Here is a 26,506-nt window from a genome sequence, read left to right on the forward strand (position 1 = left end):
TGGGTAGGACAGAATTTGGTTTTATTCTGAATCCAGTGAAACAGATTGGTGGTTTTAGCTGATATAAAGACTTTCAGGTGTTTATATATGTTTATGTTGAAGTATTCGGCAGACGCTTTTATCCAAAGCGACATACATAAAAAATACATATAAAACAATTACTGTAAACATGATCATTTAAGGGAAGAATGTAATACAAAATATCAATACAAAGTGTCAAGACAGAATAAACTCTCTGCTTCTGCAGCAACAGAGATACAGTCTATAAGATATATCTAATGTATTCATACATTGTTTATGTAGGATATACGCATGTATATATAACCTAATCATAATGTTTATTCCACTTAAAAATAGCTGACTGTTTTTTTCCCCCTTCTCTGGGATTATATTCCCAATTTTGATATCGGACGTCTGGTCACTTATAGCATATAAGAATATTCTATCACTGTTAAGCAAACTATGAATAAGTACGTTCACAACAATGAAAATTCTGAATATCACTCACTCAAGAACACAACATCCACCTCAGCAGGTCGTTACAATAAATAACAAAGTGTAAAGCCATAGGCTCACACAAGTTCAGTAAATAATTTAAATGTGGAACACAGCATATCATCGTTTTCACAGCTTTTTGGTTGTTAGAGGTAGAGAGTGTTTTGACGTAGAGTTCTAATTCTTTTTTAAAGGCACAAAAAAACAGGTCGGGTATTGAGAAACTTACATTTATGAATATACAACTTAACCAATAGTATAATGAGGTTGCAAAGGTAAAATTCCTTTTCAAATGCGACTCCTTATATCCATCAAGCCATTTCCAACCGCTGATTGATTGTTTGATTGATTGATTGATTGATTGAAACTTGTATTAGTAGATTGCACAGTACAGTACATATTCCGTACAATTGACCACTAAATGGTAACACCCGAATAAGTTTTCCAACTTGTTTAAGTCGGGGTCCACGTTAATCAATTCATGGCTTTTCTACATAAATGTCGATTTATGAAAGTAAGACTTACATTTTCTAATTGGCTTAACGGGTCACAATTATCAATCAAAATCTTGGAGAATGATTAAGAGTACAAAAGCCCTTAAATTGATGAGGTGATTTAAGTGATTGTTTTTCATATTTTTTAGTATTGTTACTTTTTTTTGTGTGAAATATAAATGTATGTTTGTTGCTCAATAAAAAATACAAATAAATTCAAACCGCTTTTCTTATTCTCCCTGTCGGCGGCGGAGCTGAAGCCTATCCCAGCTGCACTCCGGTGGAAGGCAGGGTACATATTATTTTATAATTGTTAATTTTTTTAATTTTTAGACATTTTTTTAATTTTTGTATTTTTTTTTAATTGCTTTATTTTTCACCTATTATACTGTACTGAGTCTTTGATTTATTTTGTACAATTTTCCATTTTGTCTATTATTTGTGCACTTCGTTATTCGTGATTTATTATGTCAATTGATTGACCACGTACAGCTCTGATTTTTTAAGTGCATAATTTTACTGCCTTTTTTTTACATCATGGCCAGGGGACTACAGATGAAAACTAGCCTTCTGGCTAATTCTTCCTTTTGAAATTGCATTGTCCCCTTTAAAATAAACTAATCTTTAATCACTTCCTGTTGAAAATTGCACACATACGAAGACATTTTCGAAACGGGTCTGTTTGATAGCGCATGCGCAGTGTGTATTTAAATTATCAGAACTACGTGTTGCTGGCCTTGCTTTTTCTTTAGGTACACTTTTTGCTGTGCACGTCTTTATTTTAGTTTTAAGTTTTTTTGGAGGGTGCGTGTTCTTCCTCTATTGTACAGGGTGCATATGTAAAACAATTGTTTAACTTTAATTTCCTAATTTAGCTGGCGCCAGACATTGCATTTTAGTAGTCTTTAAATGAATCAGCGACACTTGCTGGCCGCACATTGTTACTGCGTCATTAGAGAAAGTGAAAGTTGAGGCTTCGGCGTCTCATTTCCAGGAATGTATTACTGTTATAATAAACTGCGATTTATATAAGAGTTAAATTGGTTGTGTGTGCAAAATGCCAAGCAAATTGTCCCAATTGTAAACTTTCCAATGAACCTAACATGCAGGTTTTTGGTACGTGTGAGGAAGAATAGCCGGACAAACTCACCAATTGCTGGCCCTTAACTGTCAGGGACCCTTACAAAGAGTATTTCAATCAATCAATGTTTACTTATATAGCCGTAAATCATGAGTGTCTCAAAGGGCTGCACAAGCCACAACAACATCCTCGGCTCAGATCCCACATCAGGGCAAGGAAAAACTCAGCCCAATGGAACAATGAGAAACTTTGGAGGGGACCACAGATGTGGGGACCCCCGCCTGGGCGTCGAGTGGATCTAGTTAATATTGTGAGAGTCCAGTCCATAGTGGATCTAACATAATAGTGAGAGTCCAGTCCATAGTGGATCTAACATAATAGTGTCATAGTCCAGTCCATAGTGGATCTAACATAATAGTGAGAGTCCAGTCCATAGTGGATCTAACATAATAGTGTGAGAGTCCAGTCCATAGTGGATCTAACATAATAGTGAGAGTCCAGTCCATAGTGGATCTAACATAATAGTGTGAGAGTCCAGTCCATAGTGGATCTAACATAATAGTGTCATAGTCCAGTCCATAGTGGATCTAACATAAGTGTGAGAGTCCAGTCCATAGTGGATCTAACATAATAGTGAGAGTCCAGTCCATAGTGGATCTAACATAATAGTGAGAGTCCAGTCCATAGTGGATCTAACATAATAGTGTGAGGGTCCAGTCCATAGTGGCTCTAACATAATAGTGTCATAGTCCAGCCCATAGTGGATCTAACATAATAGTGTGAGAGTCCAGTCCATAGTGGATCTAACAACTTTGAGACGAGTGCTTGCTGTACTCATAATCAAGAATTTTAGAACAGAATTCGGTGCAGGGAAGTTAGCATATAAAACAGTAAGAAAAATATTCAGACATTTTCCATCACACTTAAAATTTTACTATAAACATGGCTGTTGAAAATTCAACTGAATGTAGCAACATGGAGACCTTTGTTTTTGAATAATCCCAGCCCTCACAATGCAAACCAGGGACAGTCATTCTTCACTCTGTGTCTGTGTGAGAAGGTGAGCTGCTTTGGGTGAGAACATGAAACACTTGAAGATGCATAATCCAGCTGGGAGTGACTTGGTATTGGTGTATAGCTTAAATATGAGAATTTAAGTAAGCTGGAATTCTGTGCACATCGGACATACAAAAGAATGAGTCAATGATTAAAAAAACAACTAATGAACGCATTGACAATATTAATATTTATATTAATACCAACAGGGCGGCTTTTTTTCTGTTCCAGTTTAGGACATTACCAATTTGATTAAAATCGAGGGTAGTGGCTGATGTCCTTTCGGCTTCATCCAGAGGATTTTCCAGTTTTTCCTCCAACAAATCTACATGTGCTCACATGGAATGAAATGAAAAAAACATTCACAAGGAATTTACACAAAGAAGAAAAGTTGCAAATGTCCTTCTTCCATGTTTGAAAAAAACAAAACCCTTCAAACCCTGCCAGCCTCTATTTCAATCAAGACATCGTTGCCCTGGGAAAACCAAACAGATCACAGTACATCACGTTTTGTTTTTACTTCACTTGAACTGTAAAACGAGAGGGCGGGGGATAGAAATAAAAATGTACCAAGTCTACACTGAAGATGATTCTCTGCATAGGAGTCAGAGGGGGACAGTTAAACTGCTTTTTTTTTTCTTTTTTTAGCGGCGTCCATGACAGACTGACCGCCCCGTCTGCCAGAATTCCACAAGTCCTCTTTGCCCCGGCGCAGAGAGCCAGGGAGGCTGAACAGGGCTTTTGTCTGGCTTAATCGTTCTTCTTCTCCCCATCTGCTTTGTCCGTGATGGCTGCAGTGGCCTCAGCGGCCTCAGCTGGTTCTGTCTTCTTGTCCTGGACTTGGTCCACTCCGCTGGTGCCATATTCATTGACCCTATTGGGGTCCACTCGATAAATCCAGCGCTGATAAAGGTATATGAAAAAGACGACATCTGCACAGAGGGCGTAAGATAAATGAGAACTGTTAATCCTTGTATCGTTTAGCCTGGAGTGTTTATTTACACAACTGTAAAGCATGACATGTCTCCTTTATTCATAAAGCATAATTCAACATTCTATCTTGCACAACAGCCTACATCAAAACTCTAAAGTAAATCATCTTTCTGGACTCTTAATTGATTTGAACCATATTAAAAAAAATTTAACGATAAACTATATAATGAAAAAAACACGATAAAATTCCAGACGGTTAATAATAGTCTAATTTTTTAAATAACGAAAACCCATCATTTATTAATGCATTTCAGGCAACACTTGCTTACTTCAAAGTCAGGGGCATGCAAAATAAAAATAAAAATAAAATAGCTTGTGCTGTGGATGGCGGCTGCACCTCCAGTAGCTCTGTAGTTCTATATCTTTTAAACTTATATTTTATCTTTTATCATTTATTATTATTTATTAGATCGTTTCAACTTATCTTTTATCTTTTTTATGTTTTCCATGAAGACAAAGTGAATCCCTGTACATCCATCCATCCATCTTCTTCCGCTTATCAGAGGTCGGGTCGCGGGGGCAGCAGCCTAAGCAGAGAAGCCCAGACTTCCCTCTCCCCAGCCACTTTGTCCAGCTCCTCCCGGGGGATCCCGACGCGTTCCCAGACCAGCCGTGAGACATAGCCTTCCCAACGTGTCCTGGGTCTTCCCCGTGGCCTCCTACCGGTCAAACGTGCCCGAAACACCTCCCTAGGGAGGCGTTCGGGTGGCATCCTGACCAGATGCCCGAACCACCTCATCTGGCTCCTCTCCATTTGGAGGAGCAGCGGCTTTACTATGAGCTCCTCCCGGATGACAGAGCTTCTCACCCTCTCTCTAAGGGAGAGCCCTGCCACCCGGCGGAGGAAACTCATTTTGGCCGCTTGTACCCGTGATCTTGTCCTTTCGGTCATAACCCAAAGCTCATTAACCATAAGTGAGGATGGGAACGTAAATCGACCGGTAAATTGAGAGCTTTGTCTTCTGGCTCAGCTCCTTCTTCACCACAACGGATCGATACAGCGTCCGCATTACTGAAGACGCCGCACCGATCCGCCTGTCGATCTCACGATCCACTCTTCCCTCACTCGTGAACAAGACTCCTAGGTACTTGAACCCCTCCACTTGGGGCAAACCTTCCCTTCCGGCAGTTTTAAATGACCAGGAGCCAGCTTACTTTCTTATTTGAGAGAGGAGCTGCTCACTTTTAAAACATGCTGGCGTACGACGACCCACTCCAGCAGAGCTGAGGAAGAATCCTCTGGGCTGCAGAGCGAGGGCTAAGCTACAGGCTAAGCGAGAGGAAAATCAACGGCGCTACAAACCATCCATTCCTTCCGTCATCATGGGGAACGTGAACTCGCTGCCTGACAAGATCGACGAGCTTCATGGACTAAAAAAACAGCGTGCGTATCGAGAGATACATCCCCCTGGTTCAAAGACAGCCTGTTAACACTTGCTCTGTGAGGAGGTGGTCCCCTGAAATGGTAGATGCCCTCAGGGACTGCTACAACACCACAGACTGGGATGTGCTGCTTCCCACATGGTGAGGACATTGATGGGCTGACTCACTGTCTCACGGATTACCTCAACTTCTGCGTAGACGTGACCTGCCTTGCTAAGACTGTTCGGTGCTACCCTAATAACAAACCCTGGGTAACACAGGAAGTTAAAGCTGTCCTCAACCAGAAGAAAGCTGGAAATGAGAGCAGCACAGCGGGAGGTGAAACGACGCGTGAGGGACGCTAAGGACAGCTACAGGAAGAAGCTGGAGCAGAACAACATGAGGGAGGTCTGGGAAGGTGTGAATACCATCACAAGCCACAAGACAACGACCAGAGCAGTAGGGGGGACAATAGAGAGGGCCAAGGAGTTGAATAACTTCTTCAACCGGTTCAACCAGCCTGTGTTCTCCCCACCCCCCACTCCTCATCGCAACCACCCCCTCTTCTTCTCCCCTCAACATACCTCCCCCTCAGCCATGGCAGCACCCCACTCCTGTTAGAGTGTCCGCCCTGAGATCGGTAGGTTGTGAGTTCAAACCCCGGCCGAGTCATACCAAAGACTCTAAAAATGGGACCCATTACCTCCCTGCTTGGCACTCAGCATCAAGGGTTGGAATTGGGAGGTTAAATCACCAAAATGATTCCCGGGCACGGCCACCGCTGCTGCCCACTGCTCCCCTCACCTCCCAGGGGATGATCAAGGGTGATGGGTCAAATGCAGATAATAATTTCGCCACACCTGGTGTGTGTGTGACAATCATTGGTACTTTAACTTTAACTCCTCCTCCACCACCTCTACTAAGACATTAGTCATCTCTGTGGACCAGGTCAGAGGTCAACACCCTAGGAAAGCAACAGGCCCAGACAAGGTGTGCCCCCGACTCCTGAAGACCTGTGCTGCAGAACTGGGTGAACCACTACAGCGGATCTTCAACCTCAGCCTGCAGCTGGGGAGAGTGCCCACCCTCTGGAAAACGTTGTGCATCGTTCCAGTTCCCAAAAAGAACTGCTCTAGTGAGCTGAACGACTACAGACCAGCGGCGATCACTTATCATCTAATGAAAACAATGGAGCGGCTCTTTTTAAGCCTCCTCAGACCACAGGTGCAACATGCCCAGGACAGCCTGCAGTTTGTTTACCGGGCGACAGTGTGTGGAGGATGCTATCCTTTACCTGCTGCACCGAGCCCACTCACACCTGGATAAGGGAAATGGCACTGTGAGGATCCTGTTCTTGGACTTCTCGAGTGCCTTTAATACTATCAAGCCCCGCCTTCTCCAGGACAAGCTGGACAGAATGCGAGTGGACCCCTGCCTGGTTGCCTGGATTTCAAACTACCTCACCGATAGGCCACAGTACGTCAGACTGAAGGACATCACGTCTGACACTGATCAGCAGCACCGTAGGAACCAGTGCTAGCCCCTCTTCTCTTCCCCCTGTACTTCTGCTACAACTCGGAGCTGTGTCACAGCCATCATCGGGTGCATCAGGGGGTGGGGGAGGGGGCGGGGGGGCAGTACATCTAAGAAGGACAGCTCCAGACTGGAGAAACTGATCAGGCGGGCCGGCTCTGCGATCGGAATAAAACTGGACTCACTGGTGACAGTGGCAGAGAAGAGGACTGTGGAAAAACTAGTGAGCATCATGGAGGATGCCAGTCACCCTCTGCATACCGTTATCAATAGCAAGAGGAGCCTGTTCAGTGCTAGACTGCTTCATCCCAAGTGCAGGACTAATAGACTCAAAAACACCTTTGTCCTACACACCATCAGACTGTACAACTCTTCTCTGGGATGAGGGGGGTACTAGGATGACAGGGGATGCAAAACAATAACATATACCCCCATTATTTACTTTTTACATTCAATCTCAATTCTGTACAGCGCTACTGGAATTTAAATTTTCCTGAGGGAACTCTCCTGAAGGAATCAATAAAGTACTATCTATCTATGCGCACTAGCGTCGTTTGGCTTGATAATCATGGTGGACTAAAGACACAGACTTCGTTTCAGAGATTTCCCCTAGGAGTAAACAGAGTCAAGCTGTGCGTTTTAGAGCGAACTGCTGTGTTTAGATGGAGACAGGTGTGGACAATATTGCAGACACTTGTCCCCACACTAAAAGTATACAACGAAGGAGAAAACTATTTGATTTTGCGTTTATTTTCTCAGTACAGCATCCATCAGCTGTGACAAAGTTAATGAGGTGAAGAAACATGCAGGAGGCGATGTGTCGTGAACATTGTCACAACTTGTTTATAAAGTCTTTACTTTGTTTACTGGGATACTCACTCCTCCTTTTCTTAACTGCAACTTTTATCAGTGTTCAAATTACATCAATACTAGCTATAAAGTTTTGTCATCTTATTGAAGTGGGCTGTGAAGATTGTGTAGATGTGAGAGGTATCACTCCTGTTTATTTTTGTTGGCCAAACTGTTGCACTGAACCACTAGGAGGTGTTGGAGAAGAACAAAGCTTGTTTATTAGACTTCGTCTTCATTAGCCAAACTGCTTTGAGTTTTATATTGATATCAAAAAGTATACACCAGTTTTGTTTTTTTATATTATTTTGTTTCTTCCATGCCACAAAGTAGTTACTTTAACATTCATGTGACATGGCATTTTGTTAATGTTTTATTGTGTATAGTTAATTACTATTCGACATATTTCTGCTAAAACTCTTTATGGATCTGTTCTGCTACATCTACATGTACATAACTTAAAAAAATAAATAAATAAAAAACCTCCCTCTATCCAAATGTAAAAATAGAGATAAAGGCATCATGTCTTCATGGCGTGGCGAAGTTGGTAGAGTGGCCGTGCCAGCAATCGGAGGGTTGCTGGTTACTGGGGTTCAATCCCCACCTTCTACCATCCTAGTCACGTCCGTTGTGTCCTTGGGCAAGACACTTCACCCTTGCTCCTGATGGGTGCTGGTAGCGCCTCGCATGGCAGCTCCCTCCATCAGTGTGTGAATGTGTGTGTGAATGGGTGAATGTGGAAATACTGTCAAAGCGCTTTGAGTACCTTGAAGGTAGAAAAGCGCTATACAAGTATAACCCATTTATCATTTATGTAATGAGAAAAAGCTGACACGTTGATATTAATGAACAAAAAAACAAATACTTGTCTTTAGATGTATGGATAACATTTAACTATAGTCTTTTAATTATACAATACAAATTACATGATGGTATTACGTTCACACCCCAACACTGCTTTACTAAGCAATCAGTAATCATGATTACAATTTTGATAAAAAAAAATAATCTTAATTATTTTAGTCATAATTGGCAGCCCTAGATCTCATGCATGAACACTATTTTTATCTATATGGACAAAAAGTGCAGTTACGACTTATGGCCATCAGGTGCCATCTTTCAAAATTCTTACATTGGTTTTAACTTTTGCATTTCTCATGTCCATAAAGTGCTATCTTGCACAATTTTCACATTTATTTTAGTGATTTGTTATTTTCTTCTGCCATATTACTTTGTTTATAATGCTTTTGTTGCTTTCATATGCAGATAAAATTTCTACTTGAGGTCCCCTTCCGCAGATTATTGTGGCACAGGGTGCATTACAGAGGAGGCTACTAATTGAACAGTATTTCAAGGTGAAAGCTCATTTGAGTGACATGACGTCAAAAATGTTAACAGAGTAAAAAGGTACCGTCTCTGAGGCATCCTATCCTGTACATCATGGGCATCTTGATGACAAAGGCAAACAGGTCATCAATGAAAGTGTTGAGAGCCTTGTAGGTGAGCATCCTCCACGGGAGGTGAGCCACCGACTTCATTTTGTAGTTGATGAATAGCTGCGGCGTCATTGTTATGAAACCTGAACAGAGACAGGAATAAATCAATCACACACAACAAGGGAAGTAGTTTGTTGGGATTTTATCTATACCAATACTGATATTCCTTAATACAAGTATTCATCGGTACTCTTGTCGGTATGAAAAGTAATTGCTGTAAATTAAGATGTGGAAAAAATTATTTTTTTATTACTATTTTTTAGCACAAGAGGTTGTACACTAGTGCTCCATGATTAATCGACATCAAATCAACATCAATGTTTTAATCAGTGCGGTTTCGTAAACTGCAAGAGGCTGAGTTATTTTCTCTGCTGTCATCGTGACAGACATGTTCGCCCATCAGAATTGTTGAGCCATGCATTTCTTCGTCTGTCGCTTCAAACAGGGTGAAAGACGTCTCACTCTGATCATCGCTTTCAGCACCAGAGCGCGTTTATTTAACAGTAGAATTAACTGAACGCAGTGAGCCCCTTTTTCAGCATTCACAATCTTTGTTCTTTGTCTCAGAACAAAGAGCCTCACGACTCACCAGTGAGAAGTGTCACAAATTAACATAAATTATGTGGGGGAAAAAAATGTTTACAAAGCCAAATGTCCCGTTGTAGTAATATCAAATCTTCAAATCGAATGGGCATTATGAGCCCATCAACAAGAACGACCGAGCAAGAATGTCGTGATGGCAAAAAACAAATTGGGGATAAAAATGCACTTTAAGATGTTCAATATTTAAGTTACATTTTTGCTCACAGAAATGGGAGTCAATTTAATTGTTTTTGTTTATTTAGGATAACGGTATTTATCTTTCAATTACAGTACAATGATAAACAATTCTACAGTAATGACAAATAAGTTTATATCCTTTAAAATGGTTACTCGCATTATATACCATGATTACATTACATTATAAATAGTTGCATAGTATTAGTTTTATCGATTATTTCTTCAGCTTTAGAGCATGATGTAGACAAAAGCTCTGAGTCTGTCTGCAACATAGTAAATTCTTGTTAATTGTTCTAATGTGTGGTACCTTGAGACAAGAATATTTTGATTGACAGTCTAAAAGTAAAATGTCTTCCTTCACTCACTGTTGCAAATTTATAAATGTATATGTATGAAATATAAAAATCGCAAATCGAATCGCAATTAGGGTTTTCTTAAAATCTTGCAGCCCTATTGTACAGCTCCAACATCATGTGACATCTCATAGCATGGAAGTCTATTATAAACACCTGCTTTTTAAGTCTTAAACAAGTCATCTGTGTTTGCAGTACAAGGTGCAATGCAGTTATGTCATCATTTTATTATTATTTTTTTTAAATTTAACTTTTATTAAACCAGGAAAAAAATCCCATTGAGATTAAAAACCTCTATTTCAAGTGAGTTCTGACCAAGAGGCAGCAAAGTTGCACATTAAATGACACTCACATTACACATTAAAATGACAGGATGGACATCAAGTAAAACAGTTACAGATAACAGACGCTCCTTCAAATGCTCTCAGTTTAGATTTAAAAAGCATTTAAGGATGAAAATTCAGTCAGCTTCCAGTCTTTGTAACATGTTCCAAGCACAAGGAGCTGCATAGACAAAAGCTTTTTTTCCCTAGCTCAGTGCGAGCCAAAGTATAGACCAAACAGATCCATCACTGTGTTTCTATTAAATTACAATACACTTAGATTGAAAAATGGCATCCATGTGCAGAGCACAGACCTTTTACATGACATACATCAAATATATAAATCAATACAATCAATTACCCTGTTAGGTTGGTGTGCATTTTGTACCAATAGGAATTGTGATTTGTGTTAATGTTGCACACTGACGTATTATGAGTGACGGGCCGGAGGCTATTTGAGTGTTAATTACTCGATCGCCATGATGACGGTTGATGAACCACGATTGTAGCAATCACTAGGTCTTATTAGCGTGTGTGACTTTGAGGAGGAAATATTGTTGTGGTACAAACTTTTGTGTGGTGTTGCCTCCTTATTTGTGATTATTCCAAGCTGATTTTGTATGTGTAGCAGCAGTAGCTGAAGTGAATGGGACAGCGTAAAATAAATGAATACAGATGGCCGTATCATTTGTCCAGAATCTTAACGGTACAGAAGGACCAACCCAATTAGGAACCAGTACAAAAAAAATACCGGTACCCTACATACAACATGTGAAACTTATTTTTAGTCGGCACATTAGCAGAATGAATTGGGAATTGGTTATGCAACCATGATGCAAATTGGAAAACAGCAGCAGCGCAGGTAATCGTTCAGAGACTGTCTTAAAAAGTACATTAACAAACAAAACCAGTGGTTTGTGTAATGTGTGAAGTCAAAACATCTTTTCACATCTCATGGAAATGTATTTTGTCTACTCACCGAAGGTTAGCAAGAAGCCGTACAGCATGCCGAGTACCCATGAGTACCAGCCTTTGTGTTCGACGTACAATAAACTGTACACAGAATAGCAGCCAAATAGAGGGTAGAGCAGCCACGACAAGTACTTGAAGGCCATCTGGGCACACAGTGAGAAGTACCCAGTCACAAATGACCACAAATACGATACACGGCGTGTTCTATTATATTTCCAAAGGCTGTAATGGATTAACTTACATCATCATAGATTTTGGTAGAAGACTGCACATATGTTGACTTGTCTGTGAAGACAAGTCTGGGGATGACTCCTGCAATTTTTCTCTCTTTGTCCAACTTTGGGAAGACACAATGAAGGTATGTTATAGAAATATGCAACTTAATAAATGCTAACCGTCGTTGTGCATGGAGATAATTAAAAACTGTGACTTACTTTTACATCCATCACCTTTGTGATTTTCCAGAAGTCAATCAGAAGGCCGATGAAGACGCTGACCTGCACCACAAAGTTGGTCTCGTTGTCAAGAATGTACAGAAGAACTATCAGTGACTGGAACACTCCAAAGATAATGGAGCGCACAGAGAGGCCTTCCAAAGACTGTCGGCTGTTCCAAAACTGGATGTCTAGATAGGACAAAGCGATAGAAAACCGTGAAGCGCAAGTAAAACAAGGAAGTCTGCAAATACACTTTTTTAATACCATTCTTAAATGCGAGAAACTCAAAAATGCTGTGCACGATGGAGACGACAATGGTGAGTCCCAAGAGGTAGGGGTTGGTTTCCAGCAAGGCCACCTTTAAAAATAGTTTTTTAAACAGTTATGATAGAGCAAATGTTTGAAGGTGGTTCATACCACATAGTTGTTCATTTTTCCACTGCACAGTGCTTTAACAGGTCTACTCGGCTAAAACTGTAAAGAGAGCAATTTTTTTTTAAAAGGTCTCTTGAGAGAGGACGGCAGCAAGAAAATGGGCAACAGCAGCAAAGTGGAGACTCTGGAGAAAAATACTGCAGATACCATTTCTATCATTTATATCGGCTACCATGCAACCGTACCGGCAAGCAACAGGCTTTAAACCCAGACAGGCCATGTACTCGATGCAGCGCTTGCTCCAATGCTCAGGTCCTAAAAGCAGAGCAGGTACTGTGCAGTGGAAAAGGTGCAGTCACTATCACTGTATTTCTTTATGTCCTACCTTGACAGAGTCCTGATCCTCATCAGACTGCTCATAGGTGTCCTCGGGCAGGAAGTTCCACATTGAGCGAGCATTCTGCGCAGCATATAGCTGCCAGCGCCACAAGGACAGTGGGCAGTAGCTGAGACGCAGCGGCAGTTTGGCCAAGGTCTCGTTGATGGGATAGTAGTCCTTCTGAAGGTTCCAGTAGTCATTGAAATAGACAATGGGGTAGTAGTCGCCACTTACCGCATCAAACTTAACATCTGTTGGCAGATGGGGAGGAGAAATGCAAAATTGGAATGAAAGCTTCTTTTCATCTTATAGAATACTTGAAAAACCTACGCTGGTCTAGCGGAGGTGGCACAGAGCCTTTGACCCAGGCTGTGTGATCGTCCACCATGTTGATGGTGAGGTTGGGATGCCAGTGAGAGATGATCTCCACTGGACCATGGCTCTCTGCCCGCTGCCAGAAGATATTTCATTCAGTTTAAATATAAAGGATTTATTTTTTGCAAATTTACTGTGCATCATGCTGCTAACAAATGTATTACAAAAACACACATACACTTGTAATGATATACATATTAAAGAAGAAAATTACCAACCTTGATCATCTCTGGATCTGCCTCGGTTTCTCCTGTGAGCAGATTCTTGGTCTTCATAAACTTCCTGCGCTTGAATTTGTTCAACACTGAAAAGCCCCCCCACCCAAAGAAGGTCTAGTTCAACACCAAATTACACAACATATGTAAGTGCATATTAAACATTGATCACTTATGCGTACTTCGTGTTGTATACACTGTTGACAGTCTGCGATACTGCCCTTTGCGCTTAGGGTCCGGGTGCAATCCACTTTTAGTGAAGTAGACGTGTATGAAGAGGGAGCCGTTCTGCTGCACCACCTGGAAGTCAACACTAAGTGTTACCAACATCGCAGACATTGCACACCACAGGTCCAATGTACATGTACATGATAAACCGTGCACTTCCAGTAGTCTCACCTCTGGGATATCAATCTCCTTGTACTGCTCATAGCAGCCATCCCCTTCCTCCCCTGTAGTCCATTCTCCATAAACCACATCTCGATTGAACCAGAAGAGAGCTTCTGTGTTGTTGAAGTCTGTGAACACCTCTTCCTGGGAGATGTACACGTAAAGGTCCTGTAGACATGATGAGAAAATGACGCCGTTTATGGTTTATTGACCTGTTTAGACTCTGAACTTTTGAAAAAAAAAAAAAAGTGTTACCATGAGGGTTTCCTTTGGAAAGAGGTTCCTGCTAGGAACTCTGGGTGCCCCGGCAGGTGTACTGGGGTCGGGAGTGGAAGGCCCTCGACGGAACCAGCTACTGATAGCCCAGATTATAAAAATTCTAGGAGGTACACAATTAAATTAGCTTCAATAATCAACATGCGCATTAACCAAAGAACAAGAAGCACTTGGTAGTTTAAATGGAACCATAAATATTTACATTACAAGCGACATGTGTTTAGCCTAATAGGGAGCCAACAGGCAGAGACACTAATCTGATTACGATTCTTGCATCATAAGCAGTCACATGTTGACTATATCAATCAATCAATCAATGTTTATTTATATAGCCCTAAATCACAAGTGGCAAAAAAACAATACGTTGCTTAGGTGGGAATCTTTGAGTTAAACGATTAAGGGGCTACAATTTGACTATAAATCTATAATATTAAATTGCATATTATATTGTTAATATATCATTAAATATTCTAAATGTATTATATTTAATGATGACTATTAATAGGTCTACAAGGCCCCTTCTTTGGCTACTGATATATACAGTATTCTTTTGGATTACTGCGCACATCATATATATATATATATATATATATATATATATATATATATATATATATATATATATATATATATATATATATATATATATATATATATATATATATATATATATTAGGGCTGCAACGACTAATCGTTTAAATCGATTATAAAAATAGTTGCCGATTAATTTAGTCATCGATTCGTTGGATCTATGCTATGCGCATGCGCAAAAGCTTTTAAAAAATAAATCAATCAATCAATAAAAATAAAAAAAATATTTTTTTTTAAATAAACCTTTATTTATAAACTGCAACATGTACAAACAGCTGAGAAACAATAATCAAAATAAGTATGGTGCTAGTATGCTGTTTTTTTCAATAAAATACTGGAAAGGATAGAAATGTAGTTCGTCTCTTTTATCCGATTATTAATCAATTAATCGAAGTAATAATCGACAGATTAATCGATTATCAAATTAATCGTTAGTTGCAGCCCTAATATATATATGTGAAACTAAAAAAATTTGCACATCATGCAAAGGTTTGTTTATGCCAGCAATTAGATTTACAAGGTGAAACTAATTGAAACATTGGCTAATAATATGCAACTCATCAGAGGGTTGCTGCTTACTGGGGTTCAATCCCCACCTTCTACCATCCTAGTCACGTCTGTTGTGTCCTTGGGCAAGACACTTCACCCTTGCTCCTGATGGCTGCTGGTTAGCGCCTTGCATGGCAGCTCCCGCCATCAGTGTGTGAATGTGTGTGTGAATGGGTGAATGTGGAAATACTGTCAAAGCGCTTTGAGTACCTTGAAGGTAGAAAGGCGCTATACAAGTATAACCCATTTATCATTTATAACTCAAGATAATTGAAGACTTCCTATGATATCACTTTGATGATTATGATTTACAATTTATGAAAACCTCAAATTGAAAATCTCAGTTTTTTAAAACTGTAAACCATGATCATCAAAATGATCAAAATTAAGGCTTGACATATCTCACTTTGTATATAATGAGTTAATTGAATGTGGCGCCACGCCACTGAATTTTTTTACCGCCACACCTTGAAAATAAGGTTGTTGTTTTTTTAATAAGAAACACATTTATTTAATAATAATGTTGCTCCCAGAAGAAATCACAGAAAGTCCCACGCTATTTTAAACTTTTATTACCAATCTTACAACAAACGGCACAATTCCAACAGTTTTCACCTCCCGTGCAAACACTTTCGTCTCATGAGTCCGAGCTTCCCCAGACACACAACAACCCTCCCTCATTCTCTGTCAATCATCTTCCAGCCACGGACGGTGTGTTTGCAACCATGGGAAAAAGTAGACCCGGCTGCAGAAAAACATTTCAGGGGGGGCATTCAATTTTTTTAGGGGGGCACCTGCCAAAAATGAATTCTCGCCACGTGCTGAAACTGCACTGCTGGTACTTTGTCTGTCTGCAACTGATGTAGGACAAACGCTTATATTCGTGGTTATTGTAAAGATATGAGTTTGAAATTATTTACCGGTAAGCCTTTATCATGTCCAAAAAATAAAAGACTTGGCCATTTGTATGATAATAATGAGATTGTAAAGGACGGTTATCGATTCAATGTTAATGGGCTAAAAACTTTTGCTTGTTTAAAAGCTGCATACAATATAAACTGTTCTTTGTTAAAGGTGCCATATGTAATAATTCCATGTTAAGTCATCATTAAATGGCCCTGATATGTCAAAAGGCATTAATAAATCAGGTTTTTTTTTTTTATCGTGCTCTGTTTGTGTTGTGTTGTGTTGTGTTTGCTCGTTTCTCTTGTGTTATCTTTTAACCTGCCTATTGTACAGCACTTTGGCTACCTCTGTGGTAAATTTTAAATGTGCTTTATAAATAAAGTTGATTTGATTTGATTTATTTTCCAATACCTCTATAACTGATAACAGTAGTTCAGCCGGGATATGCTCATTTCAAAATTTGATTTAGAGCCCCGAAATATTGTTATTGTTTTCATTTCAATGCCCCGCCCTCCACCGTTTTAACCAATAAGAAAGTCTGTGAGTGTGTCACATCCAGGTTCCCAGTTACGCACCACCCCAAACATCAACCCCCCCCCTCCCCCCTCCGTGCGTCGGTTGAGGTGGGCGGGGTTGGGGGGGCGGGGTTTGGTGGTAGCGGGGGGGTGTAATGTTGCCCGGAAGAGTTAGGGATGCATGGGATTCTGGGTATTTGTTCTGTTGTGTTTATGTTGTGTTACGGTGTGGATGTTCTCCCGAAATGTGTTTGTCATTCTTGTTTGGTGTGGGTTCACAGTGTGGCGCATAGTTGTAACAGTGTTAAAGTTGTTTATATGGTTACCCTCAGTGTGACCTGTATGGCTGTTGACCAAGTATGCCTTCCAGTCACTTACGTGTGTAAGCAGAGGCCGCATACAACATGTAACTGGGCCGGCACGCAGATAGTATGGTGAAAAAGCGGACGCGACGACAGGTTGTAGAGGACGCTAAAGGCAGTGCCATCACGGCACGCCTTCAATATTGTTGTCTGGGTGAAAATCGGAGAATGTTTGGCACTGAAATCCGGGAGTCTCCCGGAAAAATCGGGAGGGTCGGCAAATACGCAGCTGAGCCGCATCAGTGATCAAAGAGCAGCATGCGGCTCCGGAGCCGCAGGTTGCCGACCCCTGACCTAGTCTAACATAGCTAGTATGTTCCTGCAACCAATGCTTAGTGTGATGGTGCTTCGCTCCTAGTGTAATGCTTATTTAGCATGCTAGCCCGGTCAATGACACATCGACATACAGGCTAACGGGGGAAATATATGCCCGTTAGCCTGTATCTCAATGTGTATTCCAACTGACAGGGCAAAATATATTTTGGACAAATGAAACCTATGTGGATATGGGTAGTGTCCGTCTGTATTTCCTTCTCAATATGCTGATACGCTGAGGAAATGGGTTCCAACATTAGCATGGCTAATTGCGGTTTCTGGTACTGTATGTGCATCAAACACATATTTCCTTGACACAATATAATGCATTACATGTCATGATTTGTGTATTGACATGGTAGTAGGCTATATGATTAATGCGTAACATGGTCTTTGCGTAACGTGGGTTGTCTCATAGAATTGCGGTCTGCACTCAAAGATGGTGATGTGCGTACATGGAAGAGAATGCAATGTGTGTCAGGTTGGATGCAACATGGAGTTATGCTGAACGAAATGTGGCGGTCATTTTACTGTTGGCCTTGACTTGCCATCAAGGTCGGCCTATGCCACATATATTATAAATTATTGTATATAATTATTCTTAATGGTGTAAGAGGGTTAAAATGGTGTCTGTATTGTCTGCTGACAACAATGGTTATTTTCCCCAAATATTAGTCTATTTGATCCATTTTCTATGGCTTTATTTAAGGAGCAAAAAGAGAATGAAAGGGTTGAAATCTATATTCGCACAAGTGTTACTTTTTTTTCTAGTCGCACAATCTATTTCTAGTCATAAAGGCTAGTAAATTGCCGCACCGTACAGCCCTGGCTCAAAGGCGTGTGTCGTCTATCTACTCATTTATATCTTTGGCTGGAAGTGTAACCGGCCACCAGCCACACCATATAGATATTATAGTCTCTCCTGACTTATGAATCTACTTGCTCATTTCCTGGTTACTTGCAGCTGGTAACACAGTTCCTATAACTATTAACCTATAAATAACATTCAGAGAACATTAGCAATACTGCACATTTTAGAACTGTATATATTACTTTACTCAACATATGTAAATAATCGATGTTTGAACATTTGTCCATCGATTCATAATTCGTCCAAGTTCTAATCCTGATGATCGGAGAATCTATCAGTTTTTCCACCCCTAATGTTGCTGTTGATGGCCAATTTAGCCATTATCACTGTTGAATCGCTCTAGTTTTTGGATGATTACGTGACAAAAAAAGAAAACATAATTATGACCTAGCCCAGGGGTGCCCACACTTTTTCTGCAGGCGAGCTACTTTTTAATTGACCAAGTCGAGGGGATCTACCTCATTCATATATATAATTTATATTGATATATTTATAAAAGAGACGTTTTTGTTAACAAGTTAAAGGTGTTTAATGATAATACAAGCATGTTTAACACATATAGATTCCTTTCTTTCACGAAGACAAGAAAAGTTGGTCTATTACCTGATCTTTATGACTTGTATCGATTGGAATCAGACAGTAGTGCTGATAACGTCCACATTTTCATTGGGAGGAGAAATAAAGTCCTCCTTTCTGTCTAATACCACATGAAAGTGGTTGGTTTTTGGCATCTTATTTGTCCAGCTTCCATACTCGTTTTTATACACTTTACAAGAAATACATTGACGGCAAACTCCGTAGCTTGCTAGCTTGTGTGAGCTCTGGCTTCCTGAGACTCTTATTTTGTTAGCGCAGGCTCCTGCTGCTTCATCCTTGAAGCAGCACTTTTATTGTGAAGACAGGAACTGTGCGGTCGGCCTTTAGGGTTTTGACAGCAGGTACGGCGCAAGAGTCTATTGAAATAAAAAGTGTTTCTCACCCTCTTCTCTGTAATTTTTTCTTAATAATGATCTCGCTGCAATCAGTGTCATCTCACAAGACACTCAGGTGCCGTGAATGTCAATCAAGTGACGTCATAGTGAAGATTGATGATCGCTCATTTTTAGGTCTGTTTTTTTAATGCCTGGCTGGCTATCGACTGACACACCCGCTATGATCGACCGGTAGCTCGCGATCGACGTAATGAGCACCCCTGACCTAGCCTTTAAGTTGGCTTTAACATTACCACTGTGTGTGGTGTCTGTGCAGACTATCCAAAAGTCTGTTCTGTAAGACAACGGAAATACGTACCTGAAAAGGACACCTTTAATGACCTGCCAGGCATTGGGTGGCGGTGGTTGTTGCGGTGGTTGTTGTTGTTGTGGGTCCTGTGCATCTCCAGTTGTCTGCAGTGTCTGGCTGTTTGTAGATGTAGCACTTCCATTACTGTTACTGCTCACCTGAAAAAAGTACAGGTGTTTGAGAACATTAATAATGCTTGGCCTCGTCCAATAAATCACGATCTATAAAAATGAACAATTCAACTTTGCTGGCATCATGAAGGTGAGCCTATCTACACTGACGAACAAGCCAATATGCCCAATTTGTTGGAAAGTGATGGCGACAAAAAAAACACTCTACCCTTTTTTCTAATTGGGGAAAAAAAACGCACTTCAAATGTTCTATATTTTTACTAATATTTTTTTAATATCAATATATATGAACAAATATATGTAGTTTATTCATATTTGCTAACAAATTGAGAGTCAACTTTATTTTTGCTTGTTTACTCTAACTGAAAAGTTACCAACTTTAAATTATAACATATTTAAAAACTAATGAGAAATCAACCTATTAGTCCATTTGAAAGGAATATTTGCATTATTATTATTATTATATAGAATGGTTATATTAGTGCTTAATTTGGTCTCAAAATAATGTCGACAATATATCGTCCGGCAAAATGTATTATCGGCACAGGTCTAAATGAAGCAATCATGAGGGAACAATAGTCACTTTTGACACAGATCACAAAATTTAAGTATCAAGTCTATCTGTATAAACTCTAAATATGCATGTAAATCTAAATAATCATATATCAGTTAGTTAATATACTATATATTTTGATACAAATACAATGTTAGGCAGATCTTTACAGTACTATGACAGTATTAATTGCCATTTAATTGTGTTTATACTGCTCAAGCAATTAAAAAGGCAATACAATTCTATAACATACGATCATAAATTAAAAGCATTAGGTTATAGCTAATAAAGTTAAACACAACAGAAGTATCTCACACTTCTCTGGCTCAACAATATTATTTGCCCAGAATGCTGGAAAGACAGGTTAAAGAGAGACGATGAATTACCGGTATTGAAAATAATTTACTATACACAATTACCAATGTCTACACATGACAAGCCAATACTAATGGGCATTAAAAGTTATTGTTTACTGCTAAATAACTCAGCTAAGCATTGTAGCTTTGAGAACAATGTAAATGTAATTTGTAAATTCACCCTTTCAAGCAAGAAAAGAAAAAAAAATAACAGCCTTCCTTCCCAAAACAAGGCCACTGTCTATTCAAGTCACACAATGGACAAGGCACATGCCAAGACATAAGACTTGTTTGCTATCTCAACGTTTAATATTCCCCTTTGTTGTCGACAAATGGGAGACACTGGGTTCCGATGTCACTTGAAGATAAGGTAAAGCAAGTTATGGTAAATTATTTCAGTTGTCCCACAGTCACTGAGTGACTGACCCTGGCCCGCAAGTCTGTGACTGTTTCAAGGTCTTAGTTTAGTTTAGTCACTTAAAGAACACCTTTTCCTTTAATAGGGACATTTCACAGTACAACCGTGGCTCAAATAGGAGTCAGGAAACATGGACGTGTGACATGTAACAAATGGGCTAAAAGAACAAACACATGGTTATCTGCAAGGAGCTCAAGACAATAAACAATCCATTTTCACAACAATAATTAAACATTAACCATTTATTATAAGGAGTGGGTGTTTCCCTGTGAAGATCAAGCTAGAGGAGGGTAAGAAGTTCAGTTAATTGTTCACAGGGACATTGCTGCTCCTTGGTTGCGTGGATAACATTTAAAAGCGAGGAAAAGTGACGTTAACGGATTTACATCTGAGGAGAACTGACACAGATTTTTTTATTTTTTTTTTACAAAAGACACCAGGGAAACAGTGTCCTGACATCCTATTTAACGGAAGCTAGTAAAAAACAGAAGCTAGTAAAACTATTTATTGGCTATAGTGCAGTGATTGTCAAACTGTGGTACACTTACCACTAGTCAGAGCCAAGAATACGGACAACTCGGGGTCAGAAATGGTCCCAAACATAGCGCCCTGTGGTCACGTAAGGGGCTTTTGACCAATCAGAGAGAGTACGGCCAGACAATTCCGGGGCACCATGTTTGTGACCAACTCTGAAACGAGTTGTCCATACTCTCTCTATTTACGAGTGCAGTCCTTCTCAAATAGGGGGCGGGCCCATCTGGGGGGGCAAGTCGCGATGCCAGGACCTGGGGGAACATGCATTTTTTGCCGTGACCACAGGTGACGCGCTAGCTGTTCAAAAAAGTCGGGACCCGGGGTGGACCACTCCTCTGTGCATCAGTTGGGGATGTCTCTGCGCTGCTGACTTGTCTCCACTCAAGATGATCTCCGGTTGGCCCCACTATGGACTGGACTCTCACACTATTAACTAGATCCACTATGGACTGGACTCTCACACTATTATGTTAGATCCACTATGGACTGGACTCTCACACTATTATGTTAGATCCACTATGGACTGGACTCTCACTATTATGTTAGATCCACTATGGACTGGACTCTCACTATCATGTTAGATCCACTATGGACTGGACTCTCACACTATTACGTTAGATCCACTATGGACTGGACTCTCACACAATTATGTTAGATCCACTATGGACTGGACTCACACTATTATGTTAGATCCACTATGGACTGGACTCTCACACTATTATGCTAGATCCCACATCTGCGATCCCCTCCAAGGTTTCTCATTCTAGCCCATCGGGTTGAGTTTTTCCTTACCCTGATGTGGGATCTGAGCCAAGGATGTCGTTGGGGCTTGTGCAGCCCTTTGAGACACTATATAAATAAACTTTGGACCTTGGGGAACATGCTTTTTTTGCCGTGACCACAGGTGACGCACTAGCTGTTCAAAGTCGGGACCAAGGGTGGACCACTCATCTGTGCATCAGTTGGGGACGTCTCTGCCCTGCTGACTTGTCTCCACTCAAGATGATCTCCGGTTGGCCCCACTATGGACTGGACTCTCACACTATTATGTTAGATCCACTATGGACTGGACTCACACACTATTATGTTAGATCCACTATGGACTGGACTCTCACACTATTATGTTGGATCCACTATGGACTGGACTCTCACAATATTATGTTAGACCCACTATGGACTGGACTCTCACACTATTATGTTAGATCCACTATGGACTGGACTCTCACACTATTATGTTAGATCCACTATGGACTGGACTCTCACACTATTATGTTGGATCCACTATGGACTGGACTCTCACAATATTATGTTAGACCCACTATGGACTGGACTCTCACACTATTATGTTAGATCCACTATGGACTGGACTCTCAACACTATTATATTAGATCCACTATGGACTGGACTCTCACACTATTATGTTAGATCCACTATGGACTGGACTCTCACTATTATGTTAGATTCACTATGGACTGGACTCTCACACTATTATGTTAGATCCACTATGGACTGGACTCTCACAATATTATGTTAGATCCACTATGGACTGGACTCACACTATTATGTTAGATCCACTATGAACTGGACTCTCACACTATTACGTTAGATCCACTATGGACTGGACTCTCACACTATTATGTTAGATCCACTATGGAATGGACTCTCATACTATTATGTTAGATCCACTATGGACTGGACTCTCACACTATTATGCTAGATCCCACATATGCGATCCCCTCCAAGGTTTCTCATTGTAGCCCATCGGGTTGAGTTTTTCCTTGCCCTGATGTGGGATCTGAGCCGAGGATGTCGTTGGGGCTTGTGCAGCCCTTTGAGGCACTATATAAATAAACTTTGGACCTGGGGGAACATGCTTTTTTTGCCGTGACCACAGGTGACGCGCTAGCTGTTCAAAGTCGGGACCCAGGGTGGACCACTCATCTGTGCATCAGTTGGGGACGTCTCTGCGCTGCTGACTTGTCTCCACTCAAGATGATCTCCGGTTGGCCCCACTATGGACTGGACTCACACACTATTAACTAGATCCCCTGTGGACTAGACTCTCACACTATTATGCAAGATCCACTATGGCAGGGGTGCTCATTACGTCGAACGCGAGCTACCGGTCGATCACGGAGGGTGTGTCAGTCGATCGCCAGCCAGGCATTAAAAAAAAAAATAGTCCTAAAAATGAGCGATCATAAATCTTCACTATGACGTCACTTGATTGACATTCACGGCACCCGAGGGTCTTCTGAGATGACGCTGGCTGCTGCCAGCTCATTATTAAGAAAAAATTACCGACAGGAAGGCGAGAAACACTTTTTATTTCAACAGACTCTGGCGCCGTACCTGTCGTCAAAACTCCAAAGACCGACTGCACAGTTGCACAATAAAAGTGCTGCTTCATCCTGCCTGCACTAACAAAATAAGAGTCTCAGAAAGCTGGCGTGCACAAGCTAGCAAGCTACGGAGTTTGCCACCAATGTATTTCTTGTAAAGTGTGCACTGTATACAAAGGAGTACGGAAGCTGGACAAATAAGATGCCAAAAACCAACCACTTTCATGTGGTATTGGACAGAAAGGAGGACTTTTTTTCTCCTCCATTTGAAAATGCGGACGTTATCAGCACTACTGTCTGATTCCTATCAAAGCAAGTCATCAGAATCAGGTAATACACCAACTTATATTCTTGTCTTCATGAAAGAAAGGAATCTATATGTGTTAAACATGCTTGCATTATCTTTAAACACCTTTAACTTGTTAACAATATTAGCTATATGTGTTAAACATGCTTGTATTATCTTTAAACACCTTTAACTTGTTAACAATATTAACCATATGTGTTAAACATGCTTGCATTATCTTTAAACACCTTTAACTTGTTAACAATATTAACTATATGTGTTAAACATGCTTGTATTATCTTTAAACACCTTTAACTTGTTAACAATATTAACTATATTTATTAAACATTCTTGCATTATCATTAAACACCTTTAACTTGTTAACAAAAACATATATTTCATAAATAAGTAAATATAAATTATATATATGAATGAGGTAGATCCCCGCGACTTGATCAATTGAAAAGTAGCTCGCCTGCAGAAAAAGTGTGAGCACTATGGACTGGACTGTCACTATTATGTTAGATCCACTATGGACTGGACTCTCACACTATTATGTTAGATCCACTATGGACTGGACTCTCACACTATTATGTTAGATCCACTATGGACTGGACTCTCACAATATTATGTTAGACCCACTATGGACTGGACTCTCACAATATTATGTTAGACCCACTATGGACTGGACTCTCACTATTATGTTAGATCCACTATGGACTGGACTCTCACTATTATGTTAGATCCACTATGGACTGGACTCTCACACTATTATGTTAGATCCACTATGGACTGGACTCTCACACTATTATGTTAGATCCACTATGGACTGGACTCTCACACTATTATGTTAGATCCACTATGGACTGGACTCTCACAACATTATGCTAGATCTACTCGACGCCCATTGCACCGGTCGCCCAGTGGGGTCCCCACATCTGCGGTCCCCTCCAAGGTTTCTCATTGTCATCCCATTGGGTTGAGTTTTTCCTTGCCCTGATCAGCGGCTATAACAGCAAACTGGGCCAGGCAGTGTATTTTCCCCAGGCTGGCTCACTTATTTAATTAGATGTAATGGTCATTTATCACTCAAGGCAACATTAGTCATAACTTGCTAGAAGCTCAACATTAACACTGGACATACGCGTCTGTCGTCAAGTCTGACATATTTCCGCTGTAAATTTAAGACGAGGAATCCTTCTTATTTGTAGTTAGTTTGTGTATAATGATCACAATCAGACTGATTGAGTGCTACTGTCTGACCGGCGAGTCAAGCCGAAGCTGCGTGGCTGTGGTCCAAGGCCTTGTGATAGCTAACACCGCAGCACTTTCACTTAATTCCTAGACAATTCGCTTGAATATTCGTAGGCTTTTGCCGGGATATATTTATCAGGAAGGCGGTCCTCGCCACGTCTCCGCCGGTATACATTTCTCAACGACACCGCCGGACTAACGAGGGTGGTCAAGCTTTAAAAGCAACCGGCACTGACAACGTCACTCGCGTTAACGGCCACTTCACGAAACGTGACATTCCGGGGCCGAAACAGAAAACCGACCCTCCCGTCACGGAGAAGCATAAATTGAGAAGCCCTTGAAGCGTTGTCATTCAGTTTACCTCGCAAATGCTGACGGCGTCTTTCGCCTCCTGGCTCTCCTGCGTCGCCATCTTTCCTCGTCTCTGTCTCGCGCACAACCACCACACTTCGAGTTTGGGGGTGAGGGGGGGGGGGGGGTGGTTGGGATCTCGCGAGAACTTAGCTGTGACGCAACAAAGGTGACGAATTTTGGTGGGCGTGGCCATGGGTGGAGCTGTGTGGGTTTTTTTTGGTTTTTTTTTAATTAAACATACATTTAATAATTCACACAAAAGTCAAGGCACTTTCAACATCAAGAAAACAAAAGCAAATACAGAGAGTAATAATACTCACAAATACAAAATAAATAAAAAAGACAAAAAGGGCTACCTAAATCACTTTAAATGTTTTTAACAAAGATAACAATTTAAGGGCTTTTTTGTACTCTTAAACACTCTCCAAGGTTTGATTGATAATTGTAACCCATTAAGCCAATTAGAAAATGTAGGCCTTACTTTCATAAATCGACATTTATGTGGAAAGTGAGTGAATTATATTTATATAGTGCTTTTCTCTAGGGACTCAACATGCTTTTACATAGTGAAACCCAATATCTAAATTACATTTAAACCAGTGTGGGTGGCACTGGGAGCAGGTGGGTAAAGCGTCTTGCCCAAGGACACAACCA

At 40.6% G+C, this 26,506-nt stretch overlaps 1 protein-coding gene across 1 annotated transcript; it reads right to left on the reverse strand.

Moving 5' to 3' along the window:
* Positions 1-2,969: 2,969 nt before the first annotated feature.
* clptm1 (CLPTM1 regulator of GABA type A receptor forward trafficking) lies at positions 2,970-26,074 on the reverse strand. Its single transcript, XM_062060231.1, has 14 exons — positions 25,860-26,074; positions 19,634-19,782; positions 14,214-14,337; positions 13,968-14,126; positions 13,751-13,868; positions 13,572-13,657; positions 13,309-13,429; positions 12,985-13,229; positions 12,489-12,582; positions 12,222-12,412; positions 12,029-12,124; positions 11,795-11,930; positions 9,275-9,442; positions 2,970-4,058 (listed from the first exon to the last, which is right to left on the reverse strand). The coding sequence occupies exons 1-14, from the start codon at positions 26,043-26,045 to the stop codon at positions 3,877-3,879; spliced, it is 2,055 nt and encodes a 684-aa protein (XP_061916215.1). The 5' UTR covers positions 26,046-26,074; the 3' UTR covers positions 2,970-3,876.
* Between the last annotated feature and the right edge of the window lie 432 nt (positions 26,075-26,506).

This window comes from Entelurus aequoreus, linkage group LG10, assembly GCF_033978785.1.
Source record: "Entelurus aequoreus isolate RoL-2023_Sb linkage group LG10, RoL_Eaeq_v1.1, whole genome shotgun sequence".
Lineage (NCBI taxonomy): Eukaryota > Metazoa > Chordata > Actinopteri > Syngnathiformes > Syngnathidae > Entelurus > Entelurus aequoreus.

Excerpts from the sequence above, each read along its gene's own strand:
- clptm1 (XM_062060231.1), bottom strand. The coding sequence starts at position 26,045 with ATGGCCACGCCCACCAAAATTCGTCACCTTTGTTGCGTCACAGCTAAG. Across the intron at positions 19,783-25,859 it reads ACGCCGTCAGCATTTGCGAG|GTGAGCAGTAACAGTAATGG; the intron begins GTAAACTGAATG and ends TACTTTTTTCAG. Across the intron at positions 13,230-13,308 it reads GCCACCTCCGCTAGACCAGC|ATGTTAAGTTTGATGCGGTA; the intron begins GTAGGTTTTTCA and ends ATCTGCCAACAG.